Source organism: Manacus candei, unplaced genomic scaffold (genome assembly GCF_025592945.1).
Source record: "Manacus candei isolate 608988 ecotype Guabito, Panama unplaced genomic scaffold, ASM2559294v1 h1tg000050l, whole genome shotgun sequence".
NCBI classification, from domain to species: domain Eukaryota; kingdom Metazoa; phylum Chordata; class Aves; order Passeriformes; family Pipridae; genus Manacus; species Manacus candei.
The window spans coordinates 35,964,919-35,986,153 of record NW_026138098.1 but is presented as its reverse complement, the minus strand read 5'-3'; the positions used below and the strand labels follow the sequence as shown (position 1 = coordinate 35,986,153).

Below are 21,235 nucleotides of genomic sequence, written 5' to 3'. Positions count from 1 at the left end.
TGTTAAAATGACTCCCTGTCTTCTGATAAATGCAGGAAGAAAGTGGGCATCTGAACTGAGTGTCTTAAGGAAAAAAAAAGAGAACAAAACACGTTCTAAATTTAAACCCCGCGGGAATTATAATTGAGTCCTGCTATAAACCTTCCAAAAATTAATTTATAGATGTGACATTGCAAACAGACCTTTAACTAGAGCAGCCCTGCCAAGTGCTGATATAATTAAGTGGTCTGTTTAAATGGCATAAATTAAATTAAGCCACACGGATACCTTAAGACCTGAGTAAACCAAAGCTGAGATGAGGAATTTAAACAGTCTGATCTGAGGGCTCTTTACATAAGGCTTCCCAAGCCACTGGCTTCCTTACTCTTGGGCTTCCATGGGAGAGAACTCATTTCTCTTATCTAGTGATTAGGGTTGCTGAGAAAGCTGCCCTGTGTATCAATCATGGAATGGTTTGGGTTGGAAGGTTCCTTGAAGACCATCCAGTCCCAACCTCTGCCACGGGCAGGGACACCTTCCAACTAGACCAGGTTGCTCCAAGCCTGGCCTTGGACACAGTTCCTGATGAATAGTCCCTCTCCTGATTCCCTGTAGCTCCCTCAGATCCTGGAAGGTGCTGTGGGGCCTCCACAGAACCTTCTCCTCTCCAGGCTGAGCAGCCCCAGCTCTCCCAGCCTGTCTCCAGAGGGGAGGTGCTGATGGGCACCGATGCCATCTTTGCCAGGTGTGCCAGCACATGTTCAGAACAGCACCTGGGTGGTACTCCTGGTGCTCCTGTGCATCCCTGCAGCCCATGCAGCATCCCTGGGCAGTGGGATAAGGCCCAGGGCACTACTGTGCCACTCCAGATCCTCTTTTCCCAGACACTTTCTTGGTTGATGCCTCTGTTACCTGAGGAGCTGAAGTCAAAGGAAGCTCAATATCCCAGGTACATGGTGGGATTCTTGGGTTATTCTGTGCAAGAGCTGGACTTGATCCTTGTGGGTCCCCTCCAGCTCAGGACATTTAGTGAGCTGTGTTTTCAGAGAACTTGTGGTAATTTTAAATGATTCTTTTACTCAAAGGCCTCTCGGTAGCAACTGGAGCGGACGGAGCAAATAATGGATGAAATAAGTTTTAAATTTAACTACAAGCACAGGTTATGGATTTCCAATAACAAATCCAGAAAAGGAAATTAATAGATTTCTTCACATTTTTTTTTTTTTAACCAGGAGTACTGAAGCATTTTTCTCTGATATTTGCCTGATTGCTTCTATCTTTCACAGTTGTTGTTGTTGTTTGAACTTGTTTTGCAGTTGACGTTCTCTCGAGAGGAGAGTTCTCATAACACTGAGCAGCACTTCTGGGCCACCCCACCAGTTATGGTAGGGAAGAATAATTCAAGAAATATTCCTCCTAGAATGAAACAGCCCATTAATATCATTATTAAAACAAGTAGAAGGGAAAGGCAAAGCCAAAAGGCTGCTACTCTTTTTTAGGATTTATAAAGATTTGGTTTTTTTTAATTTGGGGGGATCTTTCACTTAAGGGAAATTAAAAATATTAACACTGAATCACTCCTGTAGCATTTTGTTTCTTCCTTTATTTGTGCAGGGTGAATATCTCATGGTTTCTGCCCTCTGAAGCTGTTTTTTCTCTCTCTGAGTTCCTCGGAGTCCTCAAGGAATTTGGGGGTTTGTGTATCTTCCCCGTTTTAAACAAATGTTACTGCTAATTAGTGGCACCACTGGAGCTGACACTTGTTTATTGCCATCTCCCACCAATGACTCATCTCTGTGAGGAACAGAAGGTGACTTTTTCCAAAACTTTCCTGTCAGCTTTTCATTCCAGGAGGGACATGGCCCTTTCTGCCCCAACCTATAAAATCTGAAAAGGGCTGTAACCCTTTCTGGTGTACGACTTTCTAGCCTTGCTTTGTGCAGGGGCTGGAGGGGCTTTGGTGGTGATTGAAAGAATTTGGAATTAAAGCACTGCTCAGCACCATCCTGGTCCTTGGTTTAACCTTTTGACATCTTTTCCTCCCAAGTGGAGTTGACATAAGTGCTGAAGAGCTTTCCATAGAATCCCAGAGTGGTTTGGGTTGGAAGGGACCTTAAAGATCATCTCATTCCACCCCCTGCCATGGGCAGGGACACCTCCCACTAGCCCAGGTTGCTCCAAGCCCCGTCCAACCTGGCCTTGGACACTTCCAGGGATCCAGGGGCAGCCACAGCTTCTCTGGGCAACCTGTGCCAGGGCCTCCCCACCCTCACAGGGTGTGTTCCACCTGTATATCCAATGTAACCCAACTCTGGCAGTGGGAAGCCATTCCCCCTTGTCCTGTCTCTCCAGGCCCGTTTCCAAAGTTCCTCTCCAGCCCCTTAAGGGACTGGAAAGGGCTCTAAGGTCTCTCTGGAGCCTTTTCTTCTCCAGGTGAACACCCTCTGCTCTCTTACATCCCAAGGTGCAACTACAGCACTCTGGAAAGAGAGAGGATGCATCTCCTCTGGCAGATCTGATGGATCACATCTGTTGGCCTTGAGCAACAGCAAAACAAAATCTGATCCCGTTGTAGAATCTGGTGTTGAGACAGAGCAATCCCTCCCTATCTCCTGTGTCCATGGTCCTATCCCTCAGACCTGGGGAAAGGGGCCTTTCAGGTGCAGCCCCAGCCTGGCAGCAAGGAGGGGACATGAGGGCCACTGGCCAAGTTCCAGCACAGTCCATCTGCCCAGCACATGGAATCACAGCCCAGCAGGGAGGGAGATCTCCCTTAATTTGGGGGATGGGGTGGGGTGTCAGAATTCAGGCTTTATTGCCACATCATTTCCCAGTCTGGAAATCCTGTGGCAGTTACTCATCGTGCCACACTGAAATATTAAACTTTTCCAATAATAAACAGAAATAATTCACTTTTGGCTCTTTGTTTTGCATCGTGTAGCTGAAGTTGATTTTCACTCACTTCTCCAAACTCCTGTTATCCAACATCCAATGAAAACTAAAATGTGATGTAAAACAACCATGTCTTAGGTTCACTAGGAAAAACAGTTGGGCTCTTGAACTGTCATATCCACAGGAGATTCCCTTTCCAATATCCAAAAGTTGAGAGGACTTCATGGGAATGTGCTGATGGGCTAAAGAGGGGCCCAGTGATCAAACTGCTTGTGATGATTCTGAGAGCACCCCTCAAAACTCGAGGTATTGAACTTGCACTGACTAAATGAGTAACACAAAGCACTTTTGGTGGGGAACAGAAATCCCAGGATTACATTACAAACCCAGGGAAGTAAAAGAACAAGCTGCTTTTCTGTGTAGAAGCTTTTGAAATTAAACATGTGCATTTTGAGAGCATGTACATAGCACGTGGGCTGCTATCTACCTGGCAGTTCCATGATTCAATCATAGTCAGCCCAAATTCAGGATTTAGCAGTTCAAAGTTATCCTAATTCTCTGTCTTCTATATAACCTAATATGTAGTTACAGCAGAGAACCTTGTATTATCAAATCTGCCTTTGCCATCTCATGGGCAGAGCTGTGCAACTGCCAGGGAAAGGTTAATCCCAGCACTATTAACTCCAGCCTGGAAACCCTCTGGAGGTTAATGAAGCCCAAATTCTGTCTGTCATCCCTTCAGTGGAATGATATCAACTGCCAGAAATGGGAAAGAGTCCCAATAAAGCAGCAGCATAGAAAACTGTCAGTCAATTTAAAAGCCTGAACCAGGACACTGAATTTTCTTTAATTAAGGAGAATTTGCTTTGAATTATTCCAAGCACAAGGGATTCAGCCCTTCTTTTTCCAGCTGTGGTAGGTGGATTCTTTGGACACTCTTTGTGTGCGCAGGAGGATTTTCCAAGCTCATTTCAGCTGATCCCAGAATCATGACAAGGTTAAAACTCATCTCATTCCAGTCCCTTTCCATGGGCAGAGACACCTTCCACCAGACCAGGCTGCACCAACCTGGCCTGGAACACTTCCAGAGATGGGACAGCCACAGCCTCTGTCACAGACAGACACACACCAAGGTCTATTTGAACCAAAGGATCAAATCAAAGGATCCCAGCAGCCTCCCAAGAAAATTTCTCAAATTAGCAGTTTAAAAAGGCCATGAAACCGTGGCATTAACCGCAATGATTTGCTGCCTGCTGTGCTCAGGAACACGTCACACCATCAGATTCTGTTCAGCACAATGTATTATATTTATATTATATTATATTTATATTTATATTATATTTATAAACACACACCTGATGCCTGCACACCTTGATTATTCCTATACTAACATCCAGGATCCCAGGAATTTGATCAAACAAGAAACTGTTTTGCTTTTAACAAAACTGGAGTGTTTCACAAGCAATCCAGACCCCCAGCAATGCCTGCTGGTGTCCCACACCCTCATCCCACACCTTTTATCCAGCCCCACAAAGCCAGATCCAACAGTCATTCCCACCTGCCTTCCAACCGGTTTTTGTCAATGCCCATAAATCCAGGGAGATGTTTTAATGGATAGGAAGGAGATATTCTACAGGAATGTGGGCTTTAAAAGACCTTCTTGGGACAATAAATCACTCCAGTGCAGTGATGCAAAAGTATGTCAGTGACAACAGTCTCGTGTTTCTTAAAAATCATGGATTTGCCTGTGTCCAACAGGAATCCTTCAGAATCAGGGGGTTGTTTTTAAGAACTAAAGAATACTGACATGTGTAACTAGTACTACAAATCCTATCCCAAAACTCAGCTTTCCTTATGGATCTGAAGACAACCAGAGAACAGAAACCAAAAAGACCAACGGGGACAAACTGGAGAGACAACAAGAATTAGAAGGAAAAGAAACATGAGCCAAAAAAACCCCTCCATAGCCTTGGTGAGAACTGAAGAAACATCAGCCCTGGAGTGATGTCCTGCTACTACTTGGTTACTGTTCCTTTGAAGATCCCCATGAGTAGTGTTGGTATCCAAATCTGGGCAGAGCAAAGAAAGAACTGACCTTCCAGCCTCCTGCCCTCCTATTCCTCTTCTTCTCAGTTCAAACTACGACTTCCTCCCGCTCTGAGCCCCCTCTCCCATTTTTCCACACTGTGAGAAAGGCTCATCCCTCTCTCCCATTTGCCCACACTGTGGGAAAGGCCCATCCCTTTCCCAAAAACCTCTTCATGCTGAGGATTCATCACCTTGAACAGAACACAAACTCACAGAGAGCTGAGTAAAACACAGAGCAGTTTTCCAGCTCAGATGCACTTTCAAATCACTTCTCAAATTTGAACTCAGAATGAAAACAAAAAGGAAACTAAGATATAAAAAAGTGATAGTGAGTTTTGTTGGTTTTTTTTTTTAAATTTATTGATCAAACCTCCTTTGTCTCAATTTAAAAAAAAAAAATTAAAAAGAAAGAGCCCTGAAAGCAATAAAAATGCAACCACAAGAAGGACACTGTAAGGGACCAACACATACCTCCTCCACGTCGTTGTCCAGCACCACGACCTGCAGTGGAGAAGTGAGGTTCTGGTTATCTGAGATGGTGGTTCCCACCGGGGAGGATTCCAGGATGAAGCCCTCATAGGTGGATCTGGTGAAATAAGGCTTCTGGTTGTTCTCATCGAGGACCTCGATGTGCAGGTTGGCAAAGGCAGGAAGGGGGTGGCCATTGTCTTGTTCAGCCTAAAAAACACCTCATTTGTCAAAGGCTCTCTCAGCCAAGTTCAGCTACAAACAGAGACTGACTGGGGATGGCTTGGAGTTAACAATCAAAACCCAGTTAAAGAAATGGATAGCATTGCACAGATCCCCCTTTTGTGAAACTGGGCATCATGAAAAAAAACCCAAACAAACAACTAAAAATTAGTAGGAGAGAAGAACAGAAAGACTTCCCATCACAACAAACTTTTACATAGCCCCAAGAAACCCAAAGCTCTACAGCACATGAGCAAACATAGTTCCTTAAACTCGCAGGACTGAGAGTTTTGGAAAAATCTTCGAAGGACAAAAGAAAACTGGAGACTGCTGATTGTACAACAGAACCCAAGGCACCAGCAAGAGAGTTAAATCCCAAAGGTGCTGCCAGCACACATGGATGCACAGTGGTTCCTACAGATTACTGGACACAACTCCCTCCCTCTCCCCCAGAATCCACCTCCCCAGTGTTGCAGGAGTGGGATTTTAAATTGGGGTTTGCCTGGTTTTGCATCCTAGAACAGTTAGGGCTGGAAGGGACCTCAAAGCCCATCCAGTCCCACCCCTACCATGGGCAGGGACACCTTCCACCAGCCCAGGTTGCTCCAAACCCCATCCAACCTGGCCTTGGACACTTCCAGGGATCCAGCGACAGCCACAGCTTCTCTGGGCAACCTACTCCCAGAGAAGTTGTGGATGTGAGTGTCAAGCAAAATATTCTTTATTTCAATGAATAACCCCCAGTTTTCACCTGATTTATTCTTATTTTCAAACTTCCTAAACATAAAAGCACTAACTGCCCATTCCAGTGGGCTCATCCAACATAAACCCATGATCTTCCTTTCTTGTCTTTTAACTTTACAGCCAACCACTAATTAAGGCAAATAAACAAGGGAAGTAGAAGACAACAAGTAATTTGTTCTCTAATTTATGAAGAGTAAACCAGTTTTAATTATAGTCCTGCACATGTCCCTGTAGCAAGACAATAGTAGGGCATTGAAAGACAGTCTCCTACGGCCAAAATGTGTATTCCCAGGGCCAAAACCTGGGAATACCACACCAGTGGAGCCCTAGTGTCTGTCTGCAGACATGAGAACATTTGCCCATCCCCTGCTACTTGTACAGCACTGACATTGTTCAGGAGGGATGAGATTTCTGTAAGGTGAGGAAGAAAATGAACTCTGGAATTTTGGGTAGAATACCATTAAATATCTCCCCTGAAGACCATTATACAGCAGACTGACTTCTAAAGGCTTGCATTTAATTTAACCTGCTGGTTGAAGAGATGTCTATGTTTAAATTGTTATGTGAGGAAATAGAGACACTCTCCCGGGAGCAGGCTGGGATCTCATCTTTGCTGATTTAAGGATTTCCTAAGGATCATTCCTTCCTTGGTGTTAAACTCAAGCTTTAAGTGAGAAGTGATTGAGAGCAGCCCAGGCAGAAGGCCCTGGGGGTGCTGGTGGGGCAGAGGCTGGACCTGCCCCGGCCCAGAAACCCCCCGTGCCCTGGGCTGATCCCCCAGCGTGGGCAGCAGGGCAGGGGGGGATTCTGCCCCTCTGCCCCTCAGGGGAGACCCCCCTGCAGAGCTGCTCCAGCCCTGGGAACAGCCCAGCAAGGACATGGAGCTGCTGGAGCCAGTCCAGAGGAGGCACCAAGAGGATCAGAGGGCTGGAGCAGCTCTGCTGGGAGGAAAGGCTGGGAGAGTTGGGATTGTTCAGCCTGGAGAGGAGAAGCTTTGGGGTGACCCGATTGTGGCCTTCCAGGGCCTGAAGGGGCCAAGAGGAAAGAGGGAGAGAGACTATTTCCAAGGGCCTGGAGTGGCAGGACAAGGGGAATGGCTTCCCACTGCCAGAGGGCAGGGATGGATGGGATATTGGGAAGAAACTGTTCCCTGGGAGGGTGGGGAGGCCCTGGCACAGGTTGCCCAGAGAAGCTGTGGCTGCCCCTGGATCCCTGGAAATATCCAAGGCCAGGTTGGATGGGCTTGGAGCAACCTGGGCTAGTGGGAGGTGTCCCTCCCCATGGCAGGGGGTGGAATGAGATGGTCTTTAAGGTCCATTCCAACCCAAACCATTTTATAATTCTATGCTGCAGTATTTGAATCAATGTAATTAAACTAAGGAGCAGCCAGCACAGAGACAGAGAGAGAAGGTCAGGGCTGACAAAGTTGCTTCTTTGAAGTACATACCAGAACTGGGAGATCTGGGTGAAACAAGGGACATAATTCATCTAGATTTGGGCTGAGATTTAGGATTATATGTCACACACTGGATTAATTCCCAAGGTCACAAAGTGCAGCATAAGGAAAGAACCACTGATACGGATTAAAAAATGGCTTAAGGACAAGAAGGACAGAGTACCTTTAGAACTCAGAAGAAATTTGACTTTACTGTCAGTGAAGCCTGTGATGTGGCAAGGAAATTAAATTGGCACATAATGTGTCTAGACACTGTGCTTAAAAAAAACCCCAAACCCCAAAACATACTTTTTTTTTTTTTGTCACGTATCAGGTGACTTCAGGATCAGCAAGGCTGTAGTGCAGTGAACAGTCCTAGTTACAGAGGTCACCTCTCCAAATAATACAAGTCTTTCTTCTTCTTCCCTTCTCTTAAAGAAAAACACCAACTACAAAGTTGTTATGCCAAGTTTTAAGTGATGGATGTTTGAGTTTTACATGAACAAAGATGCCTGTTTACTGCAGGAAGGAAATACAGCCATTTCTGTCAATAAGAGACATTACAGAACAAAGCCATTATTGATTTTAATAGTTTCATTGCTCTGGGAGTGCTGACACACAATTTAGGGTTAATCTTATCTCACAATCACTGGTCTTTCTAATGTGTATCTGTGACAACACTCTAAAGGCAAGAAAATCTTTTATCAAGCTGCTAAAGGTGAGGAAAACTTGCTGTTTCCATATGCGTGTGACAACTTTGATATGAAGCAATATTTTAGTAATGGATAGGAAAAGTCTGGGTTTTCTGCACCCTTTTTCCCCCTCTCCTTATTCACAAAGACAAAACCTGTCCCTGCACTCAGATTTTCAATTCTACATCCACTCTCATTACTAGATTAAATACAGGATAGAAAAAGGGAGGTCTCAAAGAGAATTAGTTGAATACTGAGTTCACCTGAGGGATGAACATTTGAATAGCTAATTTAAAAGACCAGTAATTGTACTTAATACCTACAGGAGATGCAAAGCAATTCAACCAAACTAATTATGTGGGAGATATCAGCCTTGTCAGGAAGTGGACTGAGCAAGTATTTAATGAAAATACACTTCTTTTATTCTTTTTTCTCATTTGTCACTGTGAGTTGAAACCCAAAAACTTAGAAAAGCAAAGAATTCTTAAATGCAAGAAAATATATTCATTAAGATACACGGGAAGAGGGGAAAAGTGGAGCTACCCTGAACAAAGATAACTCAGGTCACCAGATGCACAGAGCCAAGAGGTCAAAACAGGGTGTGAGGAGTTGAAGGCTGACAGTCTTGCAAAAACCAACCAAACATTGCAAATACAAACTTTCTGAGGTGCTGGGGAAGAAAAAAGTGAGATAAGTCAGGACTTTTTAAATCTCAAAAACCATGGACTTTGGAGCATTTCCAGAGAGAGGGAACTGTTGACTCTTCTTCACCCTCAGAACTCTGTATTTTACAGGTGTCTACCACGGCCTCCTCCTTCCTCACCTGACAGGAGCCTGCTTCAGTTCTGCTCTGTCCTTCTTGGGACAGGGATCAGAGCTGTGCACCTGAATCCCTTCAGTACTGCTGTGGTTTTTTTCTCTGTTCTGTTCTCTATCTTCATTAATGATTTCTAATTTTGCCTCTTTTTTTTTGACAGCCACGGATCACTGCGCCAACCTTCACACTCAGTGCTCAGTTCCAAGGCCAAGATCTCATTCCCAAGACAAGCCAGAACCCATCATTTTCAGTAGAAGGCCAGGATGATCTTTTCTGACACGTTTCACTTTATTTTTAAGCCATGCCTTATTTTATCAGCCATTTTATCACCGACTCACTCGGTCTTGCAAAGTCCTTCTGCAATTCTACAGTCAATCCCTGGAAGTTTCACCTCTGGAAGTGCTCAAAAGACATGTAGATGTTGCCCTTGGGGACATGGGTTAGTGGTGGGCTTGGCAGTGCTGGGGAATGGGTGGAATTGGTGATCTCAGAGGGCTTTTCCAACCTCAGTGGGATGCACTCACACATGCTAAGGGGGGTGGCTGACTGCACTGCAAGACCCCTCTCTGCTGCACTTGAAAGGTTCCTGAGGTCTAGAACAAAAGAAATGTCACTTGTATCTTCAAGAAAGACAAGAGGGAGGGTCCAGGGAAGTCCAGAACCTCCCCTCAGTGCTAGGGAAAGTCATGGGGGAGCAGATAATTCTGGGAGTCATTTCCAAGCACATGAAGGACCAGGAGGAGGCTGGGAGTCATCACTCCCATGGGTTTATGAGGGCAATTCATGCTCCACCACCCTGACAGGTCCCTGCAGTGAGATGAATGGCTTGGTGGGCACAGGGAGAGCAGTGGGGATCTTCAGCAGGTTGCCCAGAGAGGCTGCAGAGTTTCCAAATACTCCCTCCCCATCCTGAGCAGGGGGTAGGACTGGCCATTCTCCAGAGGTTCCTGCCAATCTCAGCAGTGTTATGATTCTGTAACACCTCAGGATCATAACAAGCTTTTTTATTCTGGTATTTCATCCACTGAGATTGTTCCCATGTTCCTTCAAAAGCCAAGGGCTCCATCCCACTGCTGTGCTCCATGACCTCCCTGGCTTTTAAACTGATCATGTCTTAGCCTTGCCCTCTGCACTTGGAACAGAAAACAGCCTTTGTTTGATGAACAGATCCCCCAGAACATGGCTAAATGTACTTTATTTCCTGCCTTCAAAGTGCATGTTTGTCCACAGTTTGATCCCGAGGCTGCTGCAGAAGCAAGGCCTTCTTTTCACAGAATGCAGGAAGTTTTCAACACCCTCGAGAGTGGGAGGGATCAATGAAGTTCCCAATGGGAAGAGAGAAACCAATTAATCTCCCAAGGGAGAAGCAGGAGAGCACCACTTTCTGTTGTTTCTGCTGAGATCCAGATCAGGGAAAATTGTGCACATTGTGAAGGGCTTCCCTGTACTTGAACAGCTGATACATGTTCTGGGAGCATCTCCCTGATCCAAAGCACCTCCACAAGAAAGGAATCACAGAATCATGGAGTATCCTGAGCTGGAAGGGACCCACAAGGATCATCCAGTCCAACTCCTGGCCCTGCACAGACACCCCAACAATCCCACCCTGTCCCTCAGAGCGTTGTCCAAACCCTCCTGGAGCTCTGGCAGCCTTGGGGCTGTGCCCACTGCCCTGGGGAGCCTGGGCAGTGCCAACCACCCTCTGGGGGAAGAACCTTTCCCTGAGATCCAACCTGATCCTGCCCTGGCACAGCTCCAGCTGTTCCCTGGGTGCTGTCCCTGGTCACAGAGAGCAGAGATTGGAGCTGTGCCCCCAGTGCCCCTTGTGAGGAAGCTGTTTCCAGCTCCCAGGCATTTCCTTGGATGGGCAGGACAATAGGCACACAAATTCCTGCCCAGGAATGTCACTGCAAATGGCATCTTATGCATGAAGCCGAGTTCACTCAAAATTTTCCCTGATTAACATGGAATTTGGTCTGGCTGCTACTCAGTCTCGCAGAAATGCTCACAGCAAGTACACCTGACTTACTCACACCTCTGATGTCAGCCTATATAACAACCTGACAATTCAGCAGGGGAAAACCTTCTAAAGATTCTAAATCCCACTCTGTTCAAAAATTCCAGCCAGTAAAAATTCCAGAGTAAACAGAATTTTACAGGAGAGTTCCCCATCACTTCCTGCAGAGTGGGCCCACAAACCAATTTCCTGGTGACACTGGAATTTCAAACAGTCTGACCTTCTGTCACCACCTGAACAACAGGAAAATGCAATCCCACTGCAGAAGTGTCTCCATGGTGTTATCTGACCCCGGGTCAAGGACAGCCTGGCAGAGGCACCTCGTGGGGATGGCACAGAGAGGTTCCTGGGACACAGAAAATCCTCTTGTAAGGATATTCTTCAAAATAATCTGCATCTCTGTGGCACAGACACTTCTCTTCCCAAAACTGCAGGGAAAGCACCAAAAAACCCTTTTTCATAGAATTCCAGAGTGGTTTGGGTTGGAAGGGCCTTAGTGCTCATGGAATTCCAATCCCCTGCCTTGGGCAGGGACACCTCCCACAAGACCAGGTTGTGAGAGTCTATTCCCTAAGAACCATAAAACTCTTGGTTTCGAGTAGAAGTCTTATTAAAAAGTCAGCCTACAAATGTTATTTGAAGCTGGGAAACTTCTTTCCTCCTTCCCTTCTCCCCCTTTTTTTTAATCTAATTTGATTTTTTTTTTTTTGAGATGCCCAATTTACATAAATCCTTTTCAATTTCCCTAATACAATTAAATACAGTGGACAGTGGTTTAATACCATACAGGCTCTATGCAAACCTACTCTAAAACTACATTATCAACTTCACTTCCCCTGTGCCCAGGTGCCCCCATGAGATCAACAAAACAGTCCTCTGCTCTCTCACCTGATGTGCAGCAAGTTCAGCAAAATCTGGTTTCTTACAGATGTGGTAAATTCTCTGGAGTGCAGCAATTCCAGGAATTAGGTTTCACAGGCTGTGTAAGCACATCCAGCCTTCAGCAGCCCATCCTCTTTGCAAATTGATTATAATAGAACTGCCAGCTTAGATTTTGTCTGATTGATAAATAACCCAAGTTCCAAGAGGAAAGGATCCAAATGCATCAAAATTTGATTAATTCTCCTTTTGGTTTCATGTTATACATGCTTTAAAAATAAATAAAACCTCACTAACACTTTTTAGAGCTGGTAACAAGAACATAGTCTCATGTCTACAGTGCAATGGTCATGTGTATCTAATTTTAATTACAGGATTATTAACACTGGAAGCCCTTTCAGTTTAAAGGTTCTAAATCCACACAGTGTGGCAGCCTTGCTGATGAAACATGGAAATTTCAATGGGACACCCAAAAAAATCCACACCTTCTTTTGTAAAAGCCCACATTGCTTGGCAGGGAATGGAAGTGCCACAGGAGGACAAAATAGTTTTTCTCCTTGCTTATCATCTATTATATTCTGGAGATAGCACAGAGGCTGAAAACCAGCATTTCTTATTAAGATATTTAGTTTTTTCCATTGTCTCCCTATTTGAGAATTCAAAATTTATCAGCAATCCAATTTTTGTCCCACAGGTGAGCACACCCATTTCCTGCCCACCTTCCTTCCTGCATTGAAATATTCATGTATTGACTTAACCACCTTTTCCATTTCACTCTTTTCCATAATAACTTAACAGGAAAAAAAAAAATTGATCTCCTCACATGAGAGGGAATATTTTAAAGATTAAATTTTGTGAGTGCTGCAAAACCCAGTGTATTTTCTGTTTGAAGGGAAACATCACACAGATAAAACAGAATCAGATCCAACAACTCCAACGCTGCGAGAAATGAAAACTGGAGAACGAGCAACACAAGAATCTGAAGGTTTGATTTGGTACAAGCCTGAGACATCGCAGCAGTTCAAAAGGGCCCTGAACAGCACAGCATGAAAACTTTTATTATTCTAGCTGGTGGCACACTGTCATTCTTACAGACTGATCCTTTCCCTTATTGTCCCCCTGACTGCACCTACAGCACAGCAACATGAACCAGCAGTGCCTATAAACAGTGCCATCAACAACCAAAGGGGCCATTTAGGCTCAGGAGATGCCCCACCAGAGCAGGGTAAGGGGTGGCTGTAATTGGTGTGTTGTGCTACTGTACCTGGCTGCTGGATTTTGGAAATCAAAGTGCTCCAGGGCTTTAACCTGTCATTTCTTAGTACGTTTAGAATTCTATATTTAGAATGGTTTGGGTTGGAAGGGACCTTAAAGCCCATCTTGTTCCACCCCCTGCCATGGGCAGGGACACCTCCCACTAGCCCAGGTTGCTCCAACCTGGCCTTGGACACTTCCAGGGATCCAGGGGCAGCCACAGCTTCTCTGGGCAACCTGTGCCAGGGCCTCCCCACCCTCACAGGGAACAATTTTTTCCCAATATCCCATCTATCCCTGCCCTCTGGCAGTGGGAAGCCATTCCCCCTTGTATCTCTAACACACCCTTGGGAAAAGTCCCTCTCCATTTATTTAGATGTTAATTCACCCAAATTTCCACATCTGTCCCAGTGACAGCAGAACTCCAGAAGAGGAAGTAAGGCCCAAAATAGATTTTTATCAAGGAATCCAATCCCAAATGATTTCACTGTCAGCATGCACCAGTTTTGTACTTTGTTGCATTCAAAATCAACCAAGGGAGGAAACCAACACAGTATTTAAAGAGGTGCCAAGTTATTCAACACTGTTATGAGCTGCAATTTTGTTTCATCTTCTGTCCTACTGTACTCACAGCTCAGTTCCTCAGGAGATACAGAAAGGACCTGTATATTAACAAACTTAATACCACTGTATTTGGATAGTGGGTGGCATCCCTGCCTATGGCTGAGGGTTGGAACTGGATGGTCTTTAAGGTCCCTTCCAATCCAAACTACCTGCATGAGTTGAACATTTGTATTTAGAAATAAATTTGATACTACTAAGTATTTAAATATGTGTTTAAATATGGTGCAGTTTGAAAGCACGCTCTTTTTTCTCCATGGAATGCCCTGATAAATACACAAGTGCTCTACTACAAGACTGCAGAGATTCCTTTCTCTTTTATTTGCCCTTCCAGCTACGAATAAACAGAACAAAACCTTGATTTTCTGTCATTAGACAACAACTCCAGGGTCAGGTCCAGACTCTCTCCAAAAGAATCCAATGTAACTCTGCTCTGTTCTCACTGCCACCATCTTTACTGCACTGATTTTTGCAGCCTGGTGCAAACCCCACCTACAGCATAGCTTTCAGCTTTGTACAAAGTTTGTACTTTGCTCAAAGTAAAATTAACAGCTTAGTACATTTAACAAGTCAAACATTGATATTGTCACCTCCTTTTCCTCTTAATCCTCAAATTGGCAAAGAAAGCAGCAAATCTGACTGTATTTTATATGTGCAGAGCTGGGACTCAGTAACCAGGGGAAGATGCATGTTGAGAGACATGCTGAGACCAGGTTCCTCCAAGCCCTGTCCAACCTGGCCTGGAACCCTTCCAGGGATGGGGAATGGTTTGTGGCTTTTCCCATTAACAGGAGCTGATTGAGCTCAGCACTGGTCATGTTTCAGGAGCTTTCTTTCTATTCAGTAGCAGAGCTCTGGACTGAGCTGCCTTATTTTGAATCTAACCTGAACAAAACAAAACCAACACTAAACCAAGAAAACCCCCCACAAAATTGCTACAAGATGTGGAGATGATTTTTTTTTGTTGTCCTTGCTCCCAGTATAAGACAAGAGGAACGGGCAGGAACTGATGGCCAGGAAGTTCCAGCTGGACAGGAGGAAGAACTTGTTGGCTGGGCAGTGCCCCAGCCCTGAAGAGAGAGCAGAGAGGGGGTGGAGTGTCCTCCCTGGGGCTATTCCAGAGCTGTCTGGACACACTCCTGTGCCCTGTGCTCTGGGCTGGCCCTGCTGGAGCAGGGAGGTGGCACCAGATGCCCACTATGGTCCCTTCCAGCCTGACCCATCCTGGGATCCTGTGAATATTCACTACTCACACCCTTATCTGCACCTCTATGAACCTTCAGCACAGGAACACGTGAAACAGAAACCAAATGCATTCTCAGGAGCCATAAAAAGCAAACAGACAAGTGATACTTAGTTTGTTAATACAATATAACATGAACTGTTGTGACTCTGCCATGATTCATTCCCTTTTCTCAAATACTTCACACCCTTGTTCCCCTTGATGGTGTTAAATGATGCCTGACAGGCTAAAAATGAGAAGAGAGCACTGCAGGAAAGACAAGCAAGCCCACCCCACATTTTCTTCAGGGTTTTTCGTTCTCAAAAGAATATAGAAAGATGAATTCAGCCCAAATTACCTTAATAACCAAGTCAAACTTCTGGTGTAAATCCCTATTTATTGGCTTGAGGAGTGTCAGTTCAGCTGTTGTGAGATTCATATGGAAATACTGTGGATAATCCTCAGGGGTACCTGCAAGAAAGACATTGAGGTTTGAATAAATCTGAAAGGTTTAGTTCAACAATGTATTTATTTTACTCATTAGTCATCAAAGGAACAAAACCTAATCCTGTCATTGTAAGGATAAAATATTGCATCATGTGTACATGGAGCTTTAGGATACTACTAAGCTATGTGTTTAATATTACCACTGTGTTTAATATTACCATTGTGTTTAATATTACCATTATGTCCCTGCTGTCCCTGACCACGAAGATTCTTCTCAGCTGGGAATCCCCAAGTGCTTGATAACAACAGGAGCATTATTAACAGCATAGAAGTAATATATATAAGTAATAGCATAAATGATAACCGTGTAATATAAAAATACATAGGCTATTTTAGAAATCCTTCTAAGAAATGAAGTTTCTCATCAGGGAGGAGGCACCAGATGAAAGAGCTTCCATTTACTGCCAGCTGGAAATGGTGTCCTCATGGCTGGGGATTTGCAGGATAGTCTCCAAACCAGTGGAGGCATCAGAGCCTGAGCAGATGTGGGATGCCATGGGGATTGAGCAAGGGTCCTGAAAGGCTGGCACAGCCATTACCCTGCTGGGTCTGGCACCTGCAGCCCAAAAACCTTCCAAAGGGCTCCTGCTGGAGCCAGGCAGACACGGGAGGAGGGAAGGACTCAGCTGCTGGGATTTAGAGCCACGTGACTCTCAAAGAAATGGCACCAAAGGGCTCCAATACTCAAAGCATTGGTACCAAAGGGCTCAGAGAGCCACAGTGTTGACACACAGCACAAACTCTGGCACCTCCCAGCTTGGCAGTGTTGGGAGAGCATCCCAGGAAACCAAAACACCGATTATAAACCTAAGCTCTGGAGGATTTTAGGTCTGGGAATAGTCCTGTGCAGCAGCTGAGGGGCAGAAAGCGCTCCTGGCTCGTGGGATGAACGTCCCAGGAAGTGCCCTGAGCCATGAGAGCCAAACAAACCTTGCCATGCCAAATCCTCAATCCAGCCAGGATTGAAGCACAACAGGGCAAGAAGATTCAACACAAGAAAAGAGCACTTTCCTGATAAATGGTACTGTTATGTGTTCACCTTTCAAGAGGAATGGTTAAGAAACTGCTCTTAGAAAGCCAGAAGCTGCCTCAGGAGATGGATCACTATCCAGACTTCATGGGCAATAATTTCATTTGCAGCTCCTCAAATGACAACCAGTTGCCAGATATATAAATTATATATATATAGTGTATACATATATATATATATGGTTTTTTTTCTGTGACTATCTTGATATACACATATGTCATCGACCCAGAAAGCAGCAGAAGAACTACTGTGGATTATTCTTTCTACTACACCACCACCATCAATGCAGAGCTTCAAGTTCTAAGTCCTGCCTTTTAAATTCAGCTCCTAATTAATTCATCTAATTCTTTAAGAGTACAAGGCACCCAGCAGGAGCTCCCAGTTTTTGGCAGGTAACAGACTGCTGTGGTCTTAGAGGCTTCACATCACCAGGGCTGATGCTGAAGCTAAAAAAAAAATCAAGATATTAAGGATTAAATGCCAAAGTAGAAAAGAAGAGGTTCTCTGAAGGAGAATATTATGGAGGGGAGGAGTTTGCTTTTCTTGGAGTCAGAGGAGGGGTTTTGTGGGACACGGTGCTTCCAAAGGCATCAGGGAGCACACAGGGATGGAGGGGAGCCCCCCAAAAATGCTGGGGGGGTTTTGTGGCTCTTTAGTTAAAATATCAACCAAATAAAACAGCCACTTGTGCAAACTGGCAGCAGAAATCACAGAGACAGTTCCAGGGTCAGAAGCTGGCAATTTAAAGGAAAATTTATCTTTTCTCAAAGACCAGCCCCAGAGGATAAAAAAAGGCTTAAAATTACTCATAAAAATAATATTTTACTAGTAAGTTACTAGTAAATATAGTAAAATTTATTAGTAAAAATGGTATTACTAATAAAAATAAGGGGAGGTGGGTTTGCTTCACACTTGATATGTCCAGGCACCATATGTGGCTCTACTGCAAGGCCCAAATAAATTAATTAACGTTCCTGAAAGTGAAGGAGGAGAAAAATTAGTGCATTACAAAAAAAGTATTCCAAATATCACGTTTCCAAATGTTAAACATTGGAAATCCACAGTGCCCAAAGCACAGGCCAGGATTTGTAGAGGTGTGAAGGGGAGGATGAAAACAGGAGAAAAGAAGAACCAAATAGAACAGTCAAATAAAATCAACTTCAAAATCATTCTCATATTCAGTAAGTAGCCAAATTCCTCATTCTATGGTCACAGTTCAAACCTTGCAGTGTTTAAAAAAAGCCAAATCCAAAGATATTAAGAAGTACATTTAGAACTAAAGCAAGTTACTAAATCCACGTAACAAGAAATACCTGCAAGGCCTTTTTCCTGTGAAACTACTTAATATTTTCTGAGGCTAAAATATAAATAGCACTGCAATCCTGGCAAAGATGAAGGCAGGCTTAAAATCTAAGAAGAAATACGCTGGAAGACTAAGGGGGAAAAAATAAGAAGGTTTAAAAAAAAAAAAAAGAAAACCAGAACAAGAGAGCAGAAAAAAATAAGAGAGGGGAAGGGAGGGAAAAAAGAAAGAAAAGGAAAAAAAAAAAGGTAAAAATGGAAAGAAGGAAAAGAGAGGGGGAAAAGAATGAGGGAAAAAAGAAAAGATAAGGAAGCAAGAAAGGAGGGAGGGAGGAAGGAAAGAAGAAAGGAAAGAAAGAAGAAGGAAAGAAGGAAAGGAAGGAAAGAAAGGAAAGAAAAGAAGAAAAGAAGGAAAGAAGAAAAGAAAGAAAGAAGAAAAGAAAGACAGAAAAAATGAGGAAAGAAAGCAAAAGGAAGAAAAAAGGAGGGAAACCAAGGAAAAAAGAAAGAAGTAAAAACAGTAAGAAAAGAGAAGGAAAAAAGAAAGAAGGATAAAAGAAAGAAGGAAAAAAGGAAGAGCCTGTCCACTGAAGAATTCCTCAAACCCAACCAAACTGCTGGAACACATCTTCCTGAATTATTTCTTGGAGGTCAAAACAGTCACTCCTATATCAACAATATCCCAGGTCAGTGAAACACAATCTTTAATAATTTCACTCTTGAAGAGCTTTGTCAGTTCTGCAAAGAACTTCAAAAAACTGGCCTAACCGTGGCACTGGGGCAGAGCTGTCACAGCAGAGCTGCTGATCAGCCAAGCCTAACTAAGCCAAGTCCATTTGCAGACATAAATCCACCCAGGATTTACTCTAAGAATGGCTCCCAATCTCCTCCCAGAGCAGCTTTGCTGGGAGAGGACTCATTGTTTGGTCTGCCAGATTTGGATCCAGGTGCAGCCCAAAGGAATCCATGGTTTCCCCCAAAAAACCCAATTGTGCTCCAGGAGGAGGCTGAACTCAGTTGTGGTTCTGTGATACAGAAGCAGCTTTTGTTTTATGACAAGCAAAGGTGCACCAGGTGCTCATTAAAATCTTTACTTGCACCTCCCCCTGGGGGAGAAAACCATGGAGCTGCAGTTTAACTCAGGAAACACCACAAAGATGTGATTCCAGAGAACACCCCCTCTTCAAATCCCACAGAGATGCCTCCCAAGTCAGCGTGAGGACTTTGGGAAGAGCAGGGCAGGTGGGGCACTGCAGCTGCCAACCACCCTCAGGCCATTCCCTTATCACAGCCTACAAGCAGAGTGACTGCAACAAGTGCCAGGCCCAGGGAAGCAGCAGGAAAACAAAAAACATGGCCAGAAAACAGCATAAACAACTAAACAAACATTAAACTACAAGGGAAAGCACACCAGCTCACAGGCAGCACAACTGGAGGTGGATGCAGTAAGCCCTTTTAAGCTGCTCTGTGCCAGGAGCCTTTTGGGATGAAACCTGCTCTAATTGCCTTTCTTTAGCCTCTTCTGTGAATGAAAAACACACTCCAGCAGAGCTATGAGCACTCAGAGTGCTCTCTCCTTTCACTTGCTGTGCTGCCCCATTCACTAAACAAGACAATTATGGCTTCAATCTGAATAAATAATAATAAACACCCATCTGAAATAAACTTCTCCATGGCAGTTAAACACAAGCAGGTAGAACAACGATTTCAAACATCCCACTGACCACAACAGGAATTTCTATTACGTTTCCACTCTCCCAGGCAATCTTTCTGTGGCTGGCCATAACAAAGAGACTGATTGTGAGGGATAGAAGAGGAGCAGACACCAACCAACTAGGATGGAATAGAGGATGCCCGGTCGATCGGAAGGAGGCTGGATGTTTCGGTCCTGATCTATGGCCTGGATGGGTGGAGTGACACTGATGGGATTCACACGGGCCTGAAATGAAAAATCAGATTGGAAACAGAGAAATTAGAAAGCCAGCAGGCAGATCTGCAGGTTTAGCACAAAAACATCTCACTGGAAAGGATATTTGCTGAAACTAGAGGAGAAAAAAACCCTCATAATTAAGGGGATACTTACAGCTCCAGGCTCCTTTTAAATAAAAATTAAGTAGGCAACCCATACATTTCTAAAGCAACCTCCTTTCTTTGAGAAACACCTTTGTGATAGATCTTTGAGGAAATTAAGCAAAGAATCCCAGAATGGTTTGGGTTGGAAGGGACCTTAAAGATCAACAGACTCCAACCCTCTGCCATGGGCAGGGACACCTCCCACTAGCCCAGGTTGCTCCCAGCCCCATTCAACCTGGCCTTGGACACTCCCAGGGATCCAGGGGCAGCCACAGCTTCTCTGGGCAATGGTGAGTTTAAAACTATCCTCAGCAAATGGGATTGGTTTTGTTGTGAGTGTGTTTTTAACTCTGATGGAGGTTTTTCTGAGATCACTTGAAGCCCAAGTGATCTATAAATTTAAAAATAGCATTTCAGTCTTGGTCAGTTTTATGCCCAGTCTCTTCTCTTGACATTTAAATTTTATGCAGTCCTAAAGCATTTTAAAAATTCAAACAGATGTCAAATATATCTTCTCTCTTTCTTTCTGCCTATTTTGAGCTCACCACATTATGCTTTTAAGAGTTTAATTCTTCAAAGAGTCCGAAGTGGAAAGGGAAAACTGCCTCACCCCCATTCCTGGCTTGGGCTCCTCCTCCTGGCTCACCCCTTTTCCCTCTAGCTTTATCATCAGGCATCACTAAAGCTCTCACAGATTCCTTCCAGCTCTCAGCAGGTGCATTTCTGAAGGCTGTGCCAAAATTTGGCCAAGTGTAGACTTGTCTCATTCCTATTCCTATGCTAAATTTCAAGTTCCCTCTTGCAGAACACGGAAAGTTGGAGCTGTGCAAAGCAGAGGGTGCCAGAACTAGTTGTATGTGGGGAAAAAAAGGCATCTGGTTTTTCACAGAGATCATTAAACATTTTTGCCATGCAAGTAAACATTCCAAGGGGATGCAAGACTGGAGCACACACATCCATGGGTGGCTGCATTTCTAGTTGGTTAAGCAGCCA

The 21,235-nt window shown here is 44.3% G+C and overlaps 1 protein-coding gene across 17 annotated transcripts in view; it reads right to left on the bottom strand.

Moving 5' to 3' along the window:
- The window catches only part of PCDH15 (protocadherin related 15), a 670,595-nt gene that overhangs the window by 161,691 nt on the left and 487,669 nt on the right, over window positions 1–21,235 (bottom strand). For all 17 annotated transcript variants that reach the window (XR_007906667.1, XM_051799597.1, XM_051799600.1 and 14 more), the window contains 3 exons: window positions 20,000–20,108; window positions 15,689–15,801; window positions 5,431–5,637 (listed from right to left, as the gene is read on the bottom strand). Coding sequence is in view for 16 of the 17 variants with exons in the window: in XM_051799597.1 (XP_051655557.1) it covers window positions 5,431–5,637; window positions 15,689–15,801; window positions 20,000–20,108 (429 nt within the window). In the remaining variant the exon portion in view is untranslated. The remainder of the gene's footprint in view (window positions 1–5,430; window positions 5,638–15,688; window positions 15,802–19,999; window positions 20,109–21,235) is intronic.